This window comes from Dama dama, chromosome 20 (assembly GCF_033118175.1).
Source record: "Dama dama isolate Ldn47 chromosome 20, ASM3311817v1, whole genome shotgun sequence".
Classification (NCBI taxonomy): Eukaryota; Metazoa; Chordata; class Mammalia; order Artiodactyla; family Cervidae; genus Dama; species Dama dama.
Genome location: NC_083700.1, coordinates 68,297,753 through 68,318,357, shown reverse-complemented (window position 1 = coordinate 68,318,357; position 20,605 = coordinate 68,297,753). Strand labels below are relative to the sequence as shown.

The 20,605-nt window shown below is 39.3% G+C and overlaps 1 protein-coding gene across 1 annotated transcript in view; it reads right to left on the bottom strand.

The window, feature by feature from the left end:
* ERICH3 (glutamate rich 3) overlaps positions 1–20,605 on the bottom strand; it is a 117,300-nt gene that overhangs the window by 77,601 nt on the left and 19,094 nt on the right. The window contains exons 2-5 of the mRNA XM_061121608.1: positions 9,826–9,919; positions 7,103–7,228; positions 2,784–2,855; positions 1,051–1,179 (exon numbers count right to left, since the gene is read on the bottom strand). Of these exons, the coding sequence (XP_060977591.1) occupies positions 1,051–1,179; positions 2,784–2,855; positions 7,103–7,228; positions 9,826–9,919 (421 nt within the window). The remainder of the gene's footprint in view (positions 1–1,050; positions 1,180–2,783; positions 2,856–7,102; positions 7,229–9,825; positions 9,920–20,605) is intronic.

The window sequence follows — 20,605 nt, the reverse complement described above, 5'->3', positions numbered from 1 at the left end:
AAAGGAAAGACAGTTGCTTTTTACAACTTGAGCTGTTCATCGGTAAATGTCAAAACATATTTACGTTTGGAAAATGTCAAAGCTTAACACTATATGTGATGAACCTACTTCAATAATCTGTGAAAGCACTGCAATACCTCTATAAATACTGTGCAACCCAAAAAATGTTCATGCTAACAAGGAAATATATTAGGCCACAAAAAGCTAGAATAAAGATGTCATCAAAGCTATTTGTTGAAAGCTGAAACCATCAACTGCCAGCAAATATTTTGCAAATCTCTTCCTGTATTTATATTGTTTCAGGCTACACCTATTCCTTCCAGCAAATACCACCCCTAGGTTGTAAAGGAATTGAACTGGAATGAAATGTAGGGGTGTGTGACTTCTTTAAATAGAATTTTTGTGCATTTAATTATTTATCTTTTAGACTATATACATATACTTCTGATAAAAGAAGCTCAGATGTAGTATCTGGTTCGTGTTCTGTAGTATATTGAATTTGTGTGCATAAAAAACCTCTACAGATAAGGTAAGAGTAGAGAGAACAGCAAGAACAAAATCCAGAAGTCAGAAAATATAGAACATGTATGGAACAACCAACGGTTCAATTGTGACGCACTACGGTCCTTAGGGTCACAAAGAGTCAGACACAACTGAACTGACTTGGCACACTCGCACATAAGGTGCTAAAGGGTAATGGTGAGGAAAAATACTAAGACAGCTAAATTGATGTCATGTGGTTTGGGGTCTTAAATGTCAGTTGCAAGAGTCTGGATTTCTCTATAGGTGACACAGAGCCAGTGAAGATACTTGGGCATGTAAGAAACAAATAATCTGCACTTCACGAAAACTAATATAGTAATAACAAAACGGATTTGACAGTGGTGACATTGAATGAAGGTGGGACATTCGGTCGGCACAGAGTTGAATGGATATAAGACTATAAGGATGATACAACCACATACCCAGAGAGCATTCTTTCTGAGAGTTATAAGAAATCATGAATTAACTATTGGCATGGTGCAAGTCAGCATGATTAATGTGACTCACCGGTGTTACTGGACTGGAATGCCCTTCATCAACCAGAACACTATGGCCACGGTTAGTCTTGGGGCCAACGGGGGGGCGGGGAGACAGGAGGGGTATGTTATTTTCTATAGTCCATCTTGTGTGCTCTCCCTAGAATAAGAAAGTGATTTAGCAAATCAATGCATAATTAGTCATCTAGGTTACATTAATACCTGCCCGAGAAGAATTGTCATATGACTAGAGAAGTTCTTTCTCATTCTTTTCAAAAGTACTCCATCCGAGGACCATCCTAATAATGAGATATTTCCACATCTGTACTAGAGAGTTGGGTATGGTGGTGAAAGGCAAGAAATTGAGTATGCTTTACCTAAAGGAATAGCTGTGCTCATGGTAATGATGCAATGTATCCTTAGTTTTAGCATGATGTTTATTAATTTGCTTGAAGCAGATCACTAAAGAAGCACAATGCTCCTCACTACTCTGATGAGTAGAGACTACCAGAAAGTATTACATTTCTGTCTTAAAAAAATTAAACAATGCCATAAGCAAAAAGGTTATATATGACATAAGGGGGGCCTAAAACATAAGTCTTTTGCCAAGTGCAGCTACAGCTGAAAATTGTGATGAATAAAAATCGTACAAGAAGGAAATGAAGTGTCTGTCAGGAATTTCTGCCAATGTTGCAACATGCCTATGTACCTGGTTAGTATGTCTGGCAATACAGGCAAGAGTGAATACAACACTGTTTCAGAAACCATTTCCAGTAACCATTTTCTCCATCAACACTTCAGCAGATAAATTATAAAATCTATCATTCCTTGACAGAGGACAGTATTGGCAAAGTTGACTTAACCACAAATCTTTCCACACCAACTTTTCTGATCCAGAGAAACTGACTTATTGTCTGTTATTCAACATCACTTTTATAACAGGAGTATGTTTTGACCGAGATAAAATAGACAGATTTGAGTCTATCAGGCAAGAGGGGAAAATTACTGTTTCCTACTGCAAGTTATTCCACAGAAGCTTCACGAATATTCATCAGTTTGTGAAATGTGTCTTAAGTCCCACATTTGTAGTACTACACTGAAAATGAAGAACAACATGTGGGTTTGAATGACTCAACAAGTTGAGTAAAACTGCCAACCTAAACTGAAACCTTTCAAACATGTCTAATTGAATCTCTCATCTCTTGATTTAAATTTATACATCTCCTAAGTTGACTACAAAGAAGAAATATCAAATGCAAAAGTAGAAAACAGAAATTTTTAAATGACTTCACAAAACCTCTAAATCTTACGCTTTTGTTTGCTAATATAGATCTTTCCTACCATATATTTTCAAAGGTCACATTCACATGTAAAAGTACCATTGGATAATTCTTAAAGTGCTCCATTTTCCATCACATTGAGAACATCACCATCTATTTTTACCTTCTTATGACAAACAAATCTTTTGGCCTCTATGAAAAATCAATCAAGAAAATACAAAAGCAAAATTTCAAACTTGAGGACATTTTCAAGTTTTTCTTTGAATTACTTGTGCCTTATACAGTTTCTCTTGTACAGTAACTCCTATTTTGTCATGATCTTCCAGAATAACAGTGGCCAAGATTCAAGTATGGGGGAACCATTTGATGTCAGTTATGAGTTACCCCAAAATAAAGTGATCCCAAAGAGCTTCAATAATAGTACCACTGACCTTCAAAATCAAGAAATAATATTATGAAGTAAAATAGTTATGGAACTCCTTACCTTAAATCTCTGAATTCGCTCCTTCCTAGCTAAGGTCTCCAGTTTCTTTTTAATTTCAAGCTGATGGTAACGCTAAGCAAAGACGAAAAAGTGAAGGAAAGCATCATATCAATTATAGTAAAGAATTTTTGAGAGGAAAATAACCCCACTAGCTAACGGTATTCTCAATTACCCCTCTTGTCACTGAGATGGAGAAGAATCATGTGCATTAGTGTGCAAGTGGGAATATAAATTGGTACAACTCTTTGGAAAGCCAATTCCTAACATACATTAGGCAGTTAAAAGTGCTTCTATTTGATAACCCATAAATTTCTCTTTTAAACCTAGGGGGAAATCTAAATAATAAAAAAAAAAAATGTTTTATGCACAAAGATGCTGTCTGAAAGTTTTCTTTTTCCTTCAAAGCAAAAATTCAGAAGCATTATAAACTTTAAAGAGAATGGTTTAAGTTTGGGGCACATCCACATAAACGGGACAGAATGTAATTTTTTAAATAAGGTTCTAAAAGATTTGGTTTTAAAAATGGAAAATGCATGTAACGCTGATAAAAGTAGAATGCTGAACTGCACGGAAATGTGATTTTGTTGCTTGAGCTCACATCGTGTGCCTGTCTCAGTGCTGAGAGAGTGCTTCGTGAATATCATCTCTTCTTGAACAATCCCAGTTGCTAAGCAGTCTAGTTCTACAAATGAAGGAACTGAGGCAGAGGACCATGAACTTACCCCAGGTCACACATCTAGTCAGTAGTGGAACTGTAATTTGAATCCTAGTCTTGGGCTTCCCTGATGGCTCAGCTGGTAAAGAATCTGCCTGCAATGCTGGAGGCCTGGGTTCAATCCCCTGGAGAAGGGAAAGGCTACCCACTCCAGTATTCTGGCCTGGAGAATTCCATGGACTGTATAGTCCATGGGGTTGCAAAGAGTCAGTACGACTGAGCGACTTTCACTTTCTTTCTGACATTAACTTTCTGGCTTGTCTTTTTATTTTTTTGGAGAAACTATGTTTCTCTCACACCATGATATGGGTTTATTAATGTCTATATATGAATAGACAAAAGGCAAAAAGGAAATGTGATTATGTTAACAGCAGTTATCTCTGAGAGGAGAAATTATATACAGTTATGTTCTTTACTTAATGCTTTCTTATGTTTTCCAAAGTTTTGGTAGTATATTAGTTATATAACTTAAAAATAAATTTCATGTAAAAATAATCTGCTTATAATTCAATTTGAAATCATTCAGACACCTTTGAGAGTGTTTGATATACTGTCGCTTTTAAAAATTGTTTTTTAACTCTTCTTGATCCCCTCCTGCTGCCTTTAAGACCCTGCAGACTCAATCATTCCCTCTATAAGTATCATCAATCCTCTTCTCAAAGCCTTTCTTCTGTCTTTCTTTCCTGTTATCACACCCACTTATCACCAAACTTCATTAGATTCACTATCAGCCATTTCCCACCTCCTGTGTATTCTCACCTCACTGCAGTCCCCCTCTCCCACCCTCACGCCTCTCTGTGCCTGTCTGAGTGCTCAGTCTCTTCGGTGGTGTCTGACTGTTTGCAACGCTGTGGACTGTAGCCCACCAGGCTCCTCTGTCCATGGGGGTCTCCAGGCAAGAATACTGGAGTGGGTTGCCACGCCTGCCTCCAGATCTTCCAGACCCAGGGATCAAACCAGTGTCTCCTGCATTGCGAGAGGATTCTTCACCCGCTGAGCCACCCGGGAAGCTCCACTCCTTCCTACCATCTCTGAAACCACTTTCACCAAGGCTACCAATGTCTTTGCCCTTGAGGTCAAACAGAATTTCCTATTCTCCTCAGTAGTCATCTTACGGAACCATTCTGTAGCTTGTGAGACCCTGCTGGCCTCCAGGTCACCCCTCTATCAGGTTTTCCCACCAGTTGGAGGTTCTTATCTAGTCCATGTGTTGTTCCCGATTTCCTGCAACGCACCAAGCTAGAAACCTCAGAGTAGCCGGGTGCCTCCCTCCCTCTCCTGGTCCCGGCAGAGTCGGTCTCTCTGTTCTCTGCCCCTCTTCCAGATCCCCATGGACAGCTGCTTCGCCCCAGCACTTCCACTACTGCTGGGAGCCCACACCCTCTGGCAACAGCTTCCTAATTGACCTCCCACCTCCAATCTTTTCCAGCTCATTAATCCATCTTCCACATTTTTAGCAACATCATCTTTCTAAAACAGCTCTGCTCATTAATTTCACTCCCCTGCTGAAAAATGTTTCATCGCCTCATCACCTACACACCTAACCTCGCTGAGAATTGAAGGCCTCAAGAAATAGGGCTCCAACTTACAAGAGAGTGTCACTTGCTGCCACTCTTTCAGCCAACTCACTGTGCAGTCTGGCCTCAGTGAGCTTTCCTTTCCACCCACAATGTCCCCTCACACCTCTGCAACTTCACACCTGCTTTGCTTAGATCTTTTCATGTCAAGCTGCATTCAGTCTTCCAGGTTCAGTTCAGCTGGCAGGACCTCTGTTCAGCTTCTTCCTACTCTCAGAGAGGCAAATCATCATTCCCTGCTTTTCTGGGCCCAGTCTCTTTGTTCCTCTCATCTAGCATGTGATCACTTTCTACAGCATTTTTTAAAAAATTATATCTCGCAGCTATATCACATAACCCCATACTGGTACATGGTAAGCTTGCAATTAACTCTTCTTGCATGAATGAATATATGAATATTAAAACAACATTAGTAAACAGTATTGGCATAAACTAAATGTGAGACAAAGGTGACAATTTAGAAATACTGAATATTTTATTTTAAATTATATCAATATATTGTGTATAATATAAAATTATATTATATATTATGCATTAACATTTATCTGAACTATTTATTTCAAACTTTAAGAATACACAAAGACTTTAATAATTGCACATTTAATAGTTATGATGTGTGCATTATGTGAAACTTTAGAAAGCCAAAGTTCAAGGATCAAGACTAATATAGAACTTGGTCCCTATTGATTAAGTTTGAAATTATGTATAGGCTAATTTTACACTGTACTATTTTTTCAACATTAGTTGTAGAATTCCAACTAATACTTTTACAAGGAAGTGAAATTTGAGAGCCTTAAACAATGATTCTGTATAATTCATGCACATGATATAAGTCACAAAGTGTTAGTTGCTCAGTCATGTCTGACTCTGTGCAACCCCATGGACTATAGCCTGCCAGGCTCCTCTGTCCATGTAATTTTCTAGGCAAGAATACTGGAGTGAGTATCCATTCCTTTTGCCAGGGGATCTTCCTGACCCAGGGTTTGAACTCTGGTCTCCTACATTGCAGGCAGATTCTTTACTGCCTGAGCCACCAGGGAAGCCCATAAATCACAAAAAGAATTCCTAAATGAACAAATCATATACATCTGATGTGAGCACTTGCTCACTTTAGTAGCAGCATACTAACAAATATTTTCAGTGACACTACACCCACTCCAGTACTCTTGCCTGGAAAATCCCATGGATGGAGGAGCCTGGCGGGCTACAGTCCATGGGGTCGCAAAGAGTCGGACACGACTGAGCGACTTCACTTCATTGCACACTTAGTCTGGTTTACTCTTGATTCTACAGTTATTCATAATTGTAAAGTGCACCCACAGGTCGATGGTTTCATGAGCCAAGTTTTCTGATTTACTGCTACTTGGTCAAGCAGAGAAGTGACATGCTTTTTCACAGATATTAAAACGATGTTGATGCTTGAAACTACAAGTTCCATGGAGCAAGGCTAAAATGATTTATCAAGTTAGCTAGATATCCTTCTAAAAATGCCATGTCAGATTGGAAAAAAAAGTTGTTGATGCTTGGGTTGTGAATCTATGCTGACCAATGTAGCCTAAAGTAGGAGGGACAGCAGATGTTCCAATGCCTGTTCCTTGAAATTTAGCATACGGCTGAGCTTTGGAGCCTTCAAAGAATAACAAATCTGAAATAATTCATGGCAGTGGAATTACTGATATTTAAACAGATGTCACTTTTTTTTAGCAAATAGAAATTGAGGTACAGATGGTGAGGACTGGTATGTTTTAAAGTAGCCATTATGGACTAAAAACCTACATTTGTTAAATTAAATATCACAAATTATACAATGATGTCCATATTTTTCCCTAACTGAAATGAAGGAATGCTTACTTTGGTGTCTTGCCTCCTCTCACTACCTAGAGAGATATACAGTATTTCTCAGGTCACCTTGTTTCATTCATTTTTAACAAAATACAGGAAGAATTTCCCCGTGCTTCTGGGTACAGAAAGTATTAATTCTCTTGCTAGACAGTATCAGTTGTGAAGAAAATAGTTAATACTTGTACCTCCATATCAAGAACCTTATGGAAAATAGCCTGGGCTAAGCACTCCCGGATATATTTTTGGTGATCCTTCTTCATGATATTTAGTTTGTATTCCTTTTCAGAAAGTATTCTTCCATTTCTTGTGATCTGTCATGAATAAATAAAACATACATAGAAACATAAAGCAGAAAAAGAGATGGACAGTCAGTCAATCAGAAAGAGAAATAGGCAGCATCCTTAAAGCCTACAAGAGTATAGTACTATGGTTGATAAACTTTCACTTTTAATGAATGTTTCATAAGGGGAAAAAAAGCAAAAGGCAGTCTCATAAACTCATCATTGGGAAAACACATACAGGTGGTGCACTTGATGTTTAAAACAAGGTTTTCATTAGCGTAACAATTTTCCCTTGATAGAACCCAGGTGTTCTTTTCATGTCTTTTTTTGAACACATTGGGGAAGAAGGGGTGGGGTGCTACCTTGAAACAACGAATAGGAGCAGTGATCACAGGCTGATGATCTCACAGGAAATGCTTTGAAGGGCAAAACATGTAAGCTACAGAGGATCTCATCAATTTGTTTTTAAAATAATTGGTTTCATTACTTTGTTTTACACTGCTTTTCTTCTTCTACTCTCTAGCCCAGAATGTAATGCAATTTGCTGTGATTCAGATATTTTCAGATTATACAGTACTACAGATACAAAGTATTCCAGGCGGGTTTCAAGAGACATCATTGCAAGTCCCAGGAGTGATAGTTTCTGATTTTTATTTACTTGCTTTTCTTTTCTTTTATTCCTTCCTATGTCCTATGGGCGTATTTGTTCTATTTTTAATATCTTCCCTAAACTGAGGATCTTAAACTTCCTAGAATGTTCATCTTCCTTTTCCCTTATTTAAACACTGCTCTTCTCTTCACATCTAATTCAAGTCCACATATTTCTTAACTGATAACTAGGTTTTTAGCACTGTTGTTGCAACATATTGGAGTATTGAGATCAACTAGAATTGTGCTACAAGTGATTGGTTATTGATCATCTTTTTCATGAATGTATTTTCTAATGGAAGAAAGGGGTGTGGTTGTAGAAAGTGTGCTTGGAATTGTGAATAAATCAGTTATAGACCTTGAAATGTGTTGTCCATGGGATACCATGTCCTGTTTATCCAATCAGGAAAAATTGTTGAGAACTTCCTGTACTGCCCCTCCCTCAGCAATTAACACTGTTATTTCTCCCCCATTAGACTGGAAACTCCTATAGGGCAGTTCTTAAACTTGAGATGAAGAATCACAGGGAAGACAAGCTGAGAAAGACTGATGGGCCCTCCTCCAATTTCTGACTTAACAGATCTGGGGTGTTGTTGTTTTGTTGCTAAGTTGTGTCTGACCCTTTGTGACCCCATGGACTGTGGCCCACCAGCGTCCTCTGTCCATGGGATTTCCCAGGCAAGAATACTGAAGTGGGTTGCCATTTCCTTCTCCAGGGAATCTTCCCTGATCAAACCTGCATATGCTGCATTAGCAGGTGGATCCCTTACCATCTGAGCCATCAGGGAAGCAGATCTGGAGTGGTGCTCTAACAAGTTCCCAGATGCTGCTGAACACTCCCGATTCAGGGACTGTATTTGCACGACTGCTCTAGAGAAAGGGCTATGTCTTTGCTGTTTGAGTTTCCATGTATATAATTGATATTCAATAAGTGCTTGTTAATGATGTTGATAAGAAATACAAAGTCTTTCCCATTTCATAGGAAGCTCACGGACTGTTATCCAAAGAAGCAGTGTTAATAGTAACCACAGTAATTACAACAACCATTTCTTCTACATCTCTGATTGATTGTCACAAATCTGAGTGCTGGGTATCATTATCTTCATTATCTTTCTTCAACTGAACACTTTGGAGCTGAGAAACTTAAGTGTTTTGCTGAAGATTTTGTCTTGTAAATGGCAGAGCCAGGTTTCAGCCAGGTCTATCTGATAACAAAGCCCCAGGAGACAAGAAGCAAACTCTCTGAAATCTACCCAGACAGAGTGCCAAGCACATAAACAACAATTACAAATGGGATGCATATCCTTTCAACACCATGGCAACAAGAGTTAAGGAAACTCACTGTGTTTTAAGAAAGTAAACAGCTAAAATTGTTAGTCACACTTTCTATAACCACACCCCTTACTTTGAATGGAAAACTATAGTATTTTTTAAAGGTTTTCAAATTATAGACATTTAGAGAAGCAGAAATTTTCTGGAAATAATAGTTTTGGAGCTAATGAAAGACACTAATGTATCAATAAACTGTCACATGAAATGAAAGAGTTTTTAAAAATTTATAGGAAAATTTTAAACTGCTCAGGTCTTCCACATCATATCCTGTGATTATTGAAAACAATATTTTTTTCCTGAAGACAGTAAAGACTTCTCTATCCTAACTACCTAATAGTTCCTGGTTTATACAATATGTTCAATAAATATGTGCTGAATAAATGAATAAACAAATGAAATATGTTGTTGGAAACTTACAGGGATTTTCCTTAATAATTTAAAAGTTGCCTTAGCAGCCATCCTGACCTCTTATCTTTTGAAACACAGACTCAAATAGATAAATCAGAGCTTTGGAAAGGAAGTAATTGTTCTAAAATGAGGGAAGGGAAAAGTTGTCATTGTTAAGCTCAAAGAGGAAACTAGAAAAGATAGGGAAATATTGGACTTAATGAAACAAAAGGGCAGGTAGAAACAAAACCAAATCTTACCAGCCCTGATCTTAAGAGATGCCGCCTTATCCTTGTATTGTTAAAATATCCAGCCAGGTGTTTATCCGTGAGACTATTATACGCAGCAAGTAATCTGGAACAGAAAAATGAAACCATTAAGGTTTTACGAAGTGTTACTTGATAACCAAGGAATTCTTGACTCTCATCCCCAAACTGTGCATTATCTTTCACTCATCCAGCCAGCCAGTCATTTGTGTATCTGTTTAATAAACAGGTTATTAAGCACCTACTGGGGCTTCCCTGGTGGCTCAGATGGTAAAGAATCAGCCAGCAATTTGGAAGACCTGGGTTCAATTCTCAGGTTGGGAAGATCCCCTGGAGGAGGACATGAAAACCCACTTAAGTTGGAGAAGACTCTTGAGAGTCCCTTGGATAGCAAGGAGATCAAACCAGTCCATCCTAAAGGAAATCAGTCCTAAACATTCACTGGAAGGACTGATGCTGAAACTGAAGCTCCAATACTTTGGCCACCTGATGCAAAGAGCCAACTCATTAGAAAAGACCCTGATGCTGGGAAAGATTGAAGGCAGGAGGAGAAGGGGACGACAGAGGATGAGATGGTTGGGTGGCATCACCAACTCAGTGGACATGAGTTTGAGCAAGCTCTGGGAGATGGCGATGCACAGGGAAGCCTGGTGTGCTGTAGTCCATGGGGTCACAAAAAGTCGGACACGACTGAGCAACTGAACAACAGCAAGCACCTACTGTTTTCTAGGTTTGATGATAAGAACTGGGAGACAGTTTGATGCCATTTTATCCTACAGACAAGTATGGAAATCAGATGTGAACTATTAAATTGGTTGTGAAAAATCCAATAACAGAAAAATACAAAAAACCATGGGGACACAGAGAAGGAGATAAGCAACTCCTCTTGTCAAGAAAGTCTTCTTAGAACTTCCACAGTGGTCCGGTGGTGAGGAATCTGCCTGCCAGTGGGCCTGATCGCTGGTCCACATGGATCCACACGCCACCAGGCAACTAAGACCTTCCTTAAGAGGCTTGTCTTGGGTGGTTGCAAAATGAGTATCTCTCCACACTTACCCACCAGAATCTTAAAAGCTTATATAGCGGCCTTAACTGGGTTCAGTCATGTACAGGGTCCCAATGGTCTCAACAACACATTGCTCTCTCAAGTCTGGGGCATACATTCCATGGATGGGGGGTGGGGGGTGAAGAGCCTCTGATTACCCAGGTCCAGCCTCTGATTACCACCAGGTCCATGAGGTGGTCACATGCTTTCAATAACCTCATTCAATACCTCTGCTAGACTTGAAGACCAGGATGGCACATTATTTTCGGTATCCTTACTGATGCTATTTATTATGTATCTAAATAATGATGATATGTTCAACACATGAAGATACAATTTTGTTTGTGACACATTCTTATTGGTATAAGTTTCTAATTAGCTTAAGTTCAGCAATTTAGAAGTGTTAACTTCTAAATATATATATAGTTAGACAATTTCATTAATTCCACATCCAGAACCAAAAAAAAAAAAAAGAGAGAAATTCATAGAATTACAGTTGATTTTTAGGGTTTTTCACTTAAAAGAGTACATACTGGTTCCCTAGTCATATGCTACACCTTGGTAGATAGTCAAAATAAGGGTATAAATCAAAGTTTGAAACTATGTTTTCTAAGTTTTAAGCTATCCTTCATTAACTGTTATCTTACAAAAGCAGGTACACTATACATGTACAGATATGCATGCATGTACACACGCATATATACATATACATAAATATGACTGCATGTATATACATAGAGAGACACAGAGAGACAGAGACATAGGGAGTAAAAGAAAACACATAAGCCCTAACATAAAGCTGCCTTGAAAAATGCATGCCCTATTACCTGCCACAAAGATTAATAATCTATATGTTTAATGAACAGCTGATCCTTAACTCAAACTTATTCTGAGACCAGAGCAGGGATGCATATTATAGAATGAAGTAAATGTCATTAGCAACAATTTTATTTAGCTATTTGCACTGCCTTGATTACATGGAGATGGTATTGGTGACCTTTTCCTGTCTCTTTTCTCCTTAATGCCCACCTCAGGAAAGTTCCATGCTGTTGAATAGTATGGAAAGTTTAATTTTGTCCACAAAACAGAGTGAAAAGCATTTACAAAGCTTAGAAACCAAGGTGCCACACGAGAGTTGCAGATACATGAACAACTGCGGAAACCATTATTTCAGAGTTTACGTAAAAAGACAACCAGAGGGCTTCAGTAATGCACACACAAAACCAGCCCTAGGTAACGCTTTGAAACCATCTTTTAAATGAACTGTCTTGGTGTCCTATAGTTCATCAAAGGTTTCCTGTCTCCAAAAGGTCAACGTTGTATCCCTTACCCTTTCTGAATCTCAGAATACCTTTTCAGCAACTCATTTCAGAAAGGTGAGCAGGTGTCTCTCAGTCCCAACAATCATGATTCCACAGTTCACAGATTCTTAAGATAAATCATTAGACTGATATCATATATAGTCTTTCGTCTGTTTTTCAGGCTCACATTTTAAAAAATCAATAGTTTTGGAATAACTGTGAGTGCTAAAACCTTGATTAAACGTAGCAGGGTCAAAATGTTAAGATAATGTGAACCTCAACTTCCCTATTGACAGTAAAATATCCTATTCTTTTCATTTAGACTTTGAAACATTTTAATATTAAGGTCTTAATAAGAAAGCTTAGCCAGCTTTGGCACCATCTCATTCTAATTCTGCTCTCTCAGGCTCCTATTGAATGAGTATGTGTCTGTGAGGCCCCTCCAATCTTACTGAGAAGTGGGATAGATCTAGGCAAGTTGAAATCTTTGCACACATCAGTTTTCTCACCTTCTACTGCTTAGGAAAGATTGAGGGCCCCTGGTTAGGATGCCATGTGTAAAGCATCTCTTTCCATGACTATGAATAATAACCAGCTGGGTCCCCCCAGGCTCAGTCATTTCTTTTTCAGACAATGCCTTAATTTTTTTTTAACTGAAATTTTAGATAAATGAATTATTTGCTAACAAGAAACTATACTAAATTATATACAGATTTAGTAAAATGGTTGTTATGGATTGAATGTAGGTTTTCCCCCAAAATTCATAGGTTGAAGAATTCCCTGGCATTTCCAGTGGTTAGGACTCTGAGATTCCACTTGCAGGGAGCATTGGTTTGATCCCTGGTCAGGGATCTAGGATCCCACAAGCCCAGTGGTGCTGCCGAAAAAAAAAGAAAAAAAAATCACAGATTGAAACCTTATTCCCCCATGTGATGGTGTTGGGGGGGGGGGGGGGGGCTTTGGGAGGTGGCTAGGTCATGAGGGTGGAGCTCTTATGAATGAAATTAACACCCTATAAAAGAGACCCCAGAGAGCTCCCATGTCCCTTCCACCGTGTGGGGACACAGCAAAACGGCCATCCACGAACCAGGAAGCGAGTTTTCACCAGACACTAAATCTGCTAGTGCCTTGATCTTGAATTTACCAACCTCCAGAATTGCAAGAAACAAATTTCTGTGGTTTATGCTGTCATAATACCAGTTTATGGTATTCTGTACAACAGACTGAACAGAGACAGCAAATAATGCAAACATTTCCACAGTCAACATATAAATGTCACCCTCATTGTGACCATCAAGCCCCCTTCACAGGGAAAGGGTAGCAATCCCACGGCTCAGTCACAGCCATGATCTGTCTCATCCTTTCCACTCTGTTTCTCTTCACAGGTCTTGGTATGATTTGCAGCTTCCTTTTGCATGTATTCAATTACAAGATTTACAATTACAGCCACACTTAGATTTAGTAGAACTCTTTTGATCTTTCTGCCTTTGTTCTCTCCACTCACTGCCACTGTTTCTCCCCCCACCCCCAACACACATACACATTGTTTCCTTGCACCCAGCACAACCCTGGACCGGATGAGGTCACCTCGCCTGGGTTGGGATTGTGCTGCATCTTGAACATTCCATTCTTTTGTAAGTTACTGTCGGCATCCATCCAAGCTGGACTCCCTGGTCACCCACATCAGCCCTGTGATTCTCTCCTGCTCCTATCCATAAGACCAACAGCCGTATTGGTCACAGTGGCTAATGTGACCACATCACTCACACGGTCATGCTGTTTACACAAAGGCCCATAACTAACTGGCTGAACCAACTTGGCTTTTTACATGATAGACAGGACTCTTTACCCAACCCCAGTACACTGGGTGGGGAATGACCCACTTTCTGGCTCAATGCACTGGGAAAGCTGTCCCCCAGGAAACAAAGCAACTCTACGATGGTTCCTGTTTCCCCCCTTCAGTCTGCACCTCCCCATTCCTGCGGTGCCTGAGTATTAAGGAGCAGCTGCTGAGTCACAGGGGGTGCGGCCTTCCCAGCTGCAGCCTTTCAACATTTGACCCTTCAACCCTTGACTCCTGCCTCCCACCAGGTAGATGATATAATCAGGGCTCTGAACTAAAAAGGTCAGCTCTTATCAATCCCTTCATCTGCCCCTTAGAGAGTCTATCCCACAGAAACCCAGACTAAAAGGAAAGGCACCATAATAGGCATCACAGACCATTTACTGAGTACTGACTATTTTCAGGGCATTCTGTATAGCCCCAGGGACCCAGAGGTGGCACAGACAATGTACTCATGGAGCTCCAATGGGGGGCTATGCATGTACATAGGTGTGTGTGTTTGTGTGTGTGTGTGTGCACGCACGCTTGATTTCTTCCTGTGTCATGGGCTAATTCTTTCACAAATCATTACTGAGTGTCCCATGTCAGACACCATGCCCTCAGCTGGGGAAGGAGTGTGGAATCTCTGTCCCATCCTGCAGATTACACTTTCACATACATGGTCCCACTTGTCTGCTTCCAGGCCTCTGGAATGTGGACAGTATCTGTTACAGCTCTTGCATCTCCTAAAATGGAAAAGCTCCAAAACAAGATTATTGCTTAAGGTGAGTCAGTCCAAAGAAAACACAATGAGAGTCAGGTATCCTGGACCACACTGATGGAGGAATCTCTTGAATCCCAACACCCACTCCCAGCATGCCAGTCCCCACACTGTCTGCTTCTGTAGAGGGAGGATGTAGGGAGGGAGAGGGATGCAGTGGTAAAGACTCCGGCTTCAGTCCAATCTGGTTTTACCATTACTGGCTCCACAACTGGGAGCATATGACTTAACCTCCCCAATGCCTTGATGATTCTGCCTTCCACAAAACACTCTAACAGTCACACAATTCAGTCAAGTTCTTCGCTACTTTATAACAAGGATCACCTTTCCTTCAGTTTCCAATAACATAATCCTCATTTCTGTCTGAGACTCCATCAGAATGGCCATTACCATCTGTATTTCTACCAGTGTTCTGTACTGTGATGTGCTGTGTAGGAAGACGGATGCTTCCTCTCCTGCTCCTTTTTCTTTGAGTTCTCATGAGAATCACCTTTAAAAGCCCCTTCAGGAGAAAATATTTTCACACCATATATATCTGATAAGGGGTTATTAACAAAATTATATAAAGAATTCATATAACTCAATAGCAAAAGCAAACAAACTAAAAAACAAAAGCACAGATAATCAGATTAGAAAATGGGAAAAACACCTGACTAGATACTTTTCCAAGGACTTATAAATGGTCAACAGGGACATGAAAAGGTGCTCAGCATCATTAGCCACCTGGGAAATGCAAATCAAAAACACACTGAAATATTATCTCACACCTGTTAAAATGATTATTATCAAAAAGACAAGAGATAACATGTTTTGCCAAGGATGTGGAGCAAAGGAAATCTGTGTGCACTGTTGGTGGGAATTTAAATTGGTGCGGCCATTGTAGAAAACAGTATGGAGGTTTCTCAAAAAATTATAAAATAGAACTCCCATATGATCCAGCATCCCATACTTGGGTACATATATAAAGGAAATAAAATCACTATCTCAAAAAGGTATCTGTACCTCCATGTTCATTTGGAGCATTATTCATAATAATCAAGACATGGAAACAACTTAAGTATCCATCAATAGAAAACAGGATAAAGAAAATGTAATACACACACACACACTTGAATACTATTCAACCATAAAAAAATGAGGAAATCCTGTCATTTATGACACAAATGGACCTTGAAGATAGTCAAGTGAAGTAAGCCAGAATGTGAAAAAGAAACACTGTATGATCTCACTTACATATGGGCTCTAAAAAATCCAAAAATAGAAACACAATAGAATGGTGACTGCCAGGGGCTCAGGGGTGGGAGAAATGGAAGAGACTGATTAAAGGGTACAAACTTCTGATTATAAGGTGAGTAAGTTCTGGAAATCTAACACACAGCAAGGTTATGCACAAAATCCTTCAAGCTAGGCTTCACCAGTACCTTAACCAAGAACTTCCAGATGTACAAGCTGGGTTTCAAAGAGGCAGAGAAACTAGAGATCAAATTGCCAACATTTGCTGGATCATGGAGAAAGCATGGGAGTTCCAGAAAAACATCTACTTCTGCTTCATTGACTATGCTAAAGCCTCTGACTGTGTGGATCACAATAAACTGTGGAAAATTCTTAAAGAGATGGGAATATCAGATCATCTTACCTGTCTCTTGAGAAACCTGTATGTGTTCCAAGATGCAACAGTTAGAACTGGACATGAAACAACTGGTTCAAAATTGGGAAAGGAGTATAACAATATTGTCACCCTGCTTATTTAATTTATATGCAGAGTACATCATGCAAAATGCTGGGCTGGATGATGTATAAGCTGGAATCAAGATTGTTAGGAGTATTTACACAACAGAAATGGGCAAACACTACAAGTCAAGTCTCTTTCTGAAAAGCCAGTTTATCAGCACACCACTGACGAAATTTAAAAATAAGTAGCAAGACATATAACATGGGATAAATAAAATGATTCATTATACGAGCCAACATATAGAAATATGTTTTATATACTTTTAATCCAGAAATTCATCTTTTGTATTTAATATTTGACCAAATGGCCTCATATTCCTATTCAACTTTCTCTTATCCCTAACAACAAAAAAAAAAAATACATAAGGACTCCAACAAATACACTGACATGTTTCAGCAGCATTTCAATCAGGAAATTTTATGCAAGATGTCTCTTTACATTGTCGCAAATGGAAAGATTCAACTCATCTACCAATCTGGAAAAACTGATTACACCATTGTATGCTCAACAGAATCAAGTGAGACTTAGGTGAATGAGCACAGTTTTATTACTAAGGATGAGAAGCCTAATCAAGAGGTGCTTTGCATTTCAGAGGTCACTAAATCTGCAATTTGTAGAGTTTGAAGGTGTCCAAGGGGGGCCTATATCAAATCTCCACTGCCAAGGCAGGCTTTCAGCCAGATAAAATGTTTCCTCAATTCACATACCAAGTGCTTGTACTGGGAAAGCAAGTTAAACAAACCACAGGATATTATGGCTTGATTGCCTTCACGTTACAGTTCATGAAGAATGGAGCACAGTGCACCAATCCAAATGTCTCTCACTCTGTCCATCAGAAAAAAATTTGCAAGAATCCACTGAACTCCCACTCCATGAAGAAACTCATCACACTCAAGCCAGTCAACCAAATCAAAGATTTTGAATCACAGTAAGAGTCTTAGCAAAGAAGTTAATAATATCTAGATGGAAACAACTTCCCCAAATAAAATATTTGAAAGCAGTACTAATAACTGGAGAAAGCTTTATATCATTAAAAACTGCAAGTTTGTTATTTAAGAGTAGGAAATTTAAGAAATAGGTGATCTGACACCTTAAATCTTAAGAGGTGCAATGATTTTCCTGAAATTACTTAAGGCAAATACATCTATAACACTTCCTGCCCAAAGTAAATTTAATGAGAGTAAAAAAAAAAAAAAAAAGGATAAGATTTTGAGCCAGAAGGCTTGAGGTCAAATAATAACTCTACCCCTTTAAAGATGTCTGGCCCTGGAGAATTCAATCTTCTTCCCTTTACAATTATTGTCACCATGAAGTAAAATGCTGTGACTGCTTCCTGAAGTGGATGATCTATGCTTATGGGTCTGGAAACAGATTTACCTGGAGCCCTTCCCAGGTGGTGCTAGTGGTAAAGAACCCACCTGCCAATGCAGAAGACATAAGAGACACGGGCTTGAACCCTGGGTCAGGAAGATCCTCTGGAGGAGTGCATGGCATCCCACTCCAGTATTTCTTGCCTGGAAAATCCCATGGACAGAGGAGCCTGACAGGCTATAGTCCATAGGGTTGCAAAGAGTCAGACATGATTGAAGTGACTTAGTACAGCATATTACATCACTGGATTACAGAAATTCATATGTGAAAAGGTCTGGTCAACTCCTGCATTTTATATTCAGGAAACTGAAGTTCTAAAAGTAGGCATGATTCATTAGTACACTCAGATCCAAGTCCTCACAAAGAAAATGCAGAATGTCGCAGGAGTACCCACAAAATTGTTCCTATCCCTTTCCTAGGGTCTTTGTCTTGCCTTCCACCAGAATTTCTTTCATCCATGTTTAATCACTCCATTTAGATTCTTACAAGATTCTTCCCTGTACACTTCTCATCTGTTGTAGTAGGGAGCCAGGTCCACTGTAAATACCCGTCCAAAACTGGCTGAATGAATGGTAAATCAGTTAATAGAAATCAAATATATTGGTCCAATTCCTCAATGTATAACCTTAAAAAAAATCGCGTGGAAGAATCATAACATTTCTTCTGCTTCAGGATAAGAATTGAAAACAATCTACAACAAAAGAGATTCAAGAGTATGTTTTACCTATTTGGACTTCTTTTAATGCAGAATGCTCAGTGTGGATGAGCACACATAGCTGACAGTGTTAGTGTTGTTGTTTTGGTTTTGTCAAATAAGTACCTTTGTGGTGTGCTTCAAAGTTACATTAGAAGAAAAGTTCCCAGGGAGGCAAGGAAAAAAAACCTTTTGAGGAAACTTGAAGAAAGACCAGTACAGAAGAGCAATTGACATAAGGGTCAATTATTTTCCAACCCTTTATAAGAAAACTCTGCCAACTAAAATTAAACTGTGAGTTTCTGCTGCCTGCCCCTTTATAGAGGGTGATTGGACTAATATCATATAAATTATTTTGTATTACATTCTTCATTCTTTTTTATTTGCATCCAAATCTGCCATATTTCAGCAATTATGCTAAATATTGATTTACAATTTCTCTCAGCTTATTCTAATTAGGCATCCAGATGTGCTCCATCAGGTTATTTTATTTATGGCCTTAATATTAATAGTGTGGAGTGACTAGTAAAAACAAAGCTAGTCTCCCAAATATGCTGACTGCTGGCAGGATAGTTTTTGCAGTGTTCACAGATGAGCCAAGAGAAAAACAGGCCATGGGGAATCAGCAGGGCTGAGACACACTCAGTTCAGTCGCTCAGTCTTGTCTGACTCTTTGCGACCCCATGAAATGCAGTATGTCAGGCCTCCCTCTCCATCAGCAACTCCAGGAGTTTACCCAAACCCATGTCCATTGTGTCGATGATGCCATCCAACCATCTCATCCTCTGTCGTCCCCTTCTCCTCCTGCCCTCAGTCTTTCCCAGCATCAGGATCTTTTCAAATGAGTCAGCTCTCCACATCAGGAGGCCAAAGTATTGGAGTTTCAGCTTCAACATCAGTCCCTCCAATGAACACCCGTGACTGATCTCCTTTAGGATGGACTGGTTGGATCTCCTTGTAGTCCAAGGGACTCTCAAGAGTCTTCTCCAATACCACAGTTCAAAAGCATAAATTCTTCAGCACTCAGCTTTCTTTATAGTCCAACTCTCACATCCATACATGACTACTGGCAAAACCATAGCATTGACTAGATGGACCTTTGTTAGAAAGTAATGTCTCTGCTTTTTAGTATGCTGTCTAGGTTGGTCATAACTTCCCTTCCAAGGAGTAAGCGTCTTTTAATTTCATGGCTGCAGTCACCATCCGCAGTGATTTTGGAGTCCAGAAAAATAAAGTCAGCCACTGTTTCCACTGTTTCCCCATCTATTTGCCATGAAATGATGGGACCAGATGCCATGATCTTAGTCTTCTGAACGTTGAGCTGTAAGCCACTAAGGTTGACTGATTGTCTACAAGAACTGATTTGAGCCACCAAGTTCTTCTCTAGAGACTTAAGAATTTTATATCTTTTAATAACAAAACAATTGTGGCCACTTCAAAAATATTCATTAATAGAAGAATAATATCCAAACTAAGGGAGAGGACTAGGCTGTTTGGAGGAAAGGTGACCAACAGGAAAGTTCTAGAAACCAATAATTTTTATCCCTAGTATTTATTGATCATTTCCTTTTTTGTAGTGCACAGTAAATTCTCTATGTTAGCTGTTGCTTAGTCACTCTTTGTGATCCTATGGACTGTATCCTCCAGGTTCCTCTGTCCATGAGCTGATCCAGGCAAGAATACTGGAGTAAGTTATCATGTCTCCCTCCAGGGGATCTTCCAGACACAGGGATCTAACCCACATCTCCTGTGTCTCCTGTATTGGCATGTAAATTCTTTACCACTGAGCCATCTGGGAAGGCCAAACTCTCTATATAACATGCACTGTATATTTTAACTCTCAAATCAACCCTGCAAAGTACTATTATCCTCCCTCTTCACAGATGAATAAAGTGAGATGTAGAGTAGTTATTATAGACAATTAGCTCACAAGTAGTTAAAAGGCATATTCTGAAATCAAACAAGGGGCCGTTGTGCTTTAATCACTAAACTGAACTGTGCTCCATGAGGTACAACTGCCCCATGGAG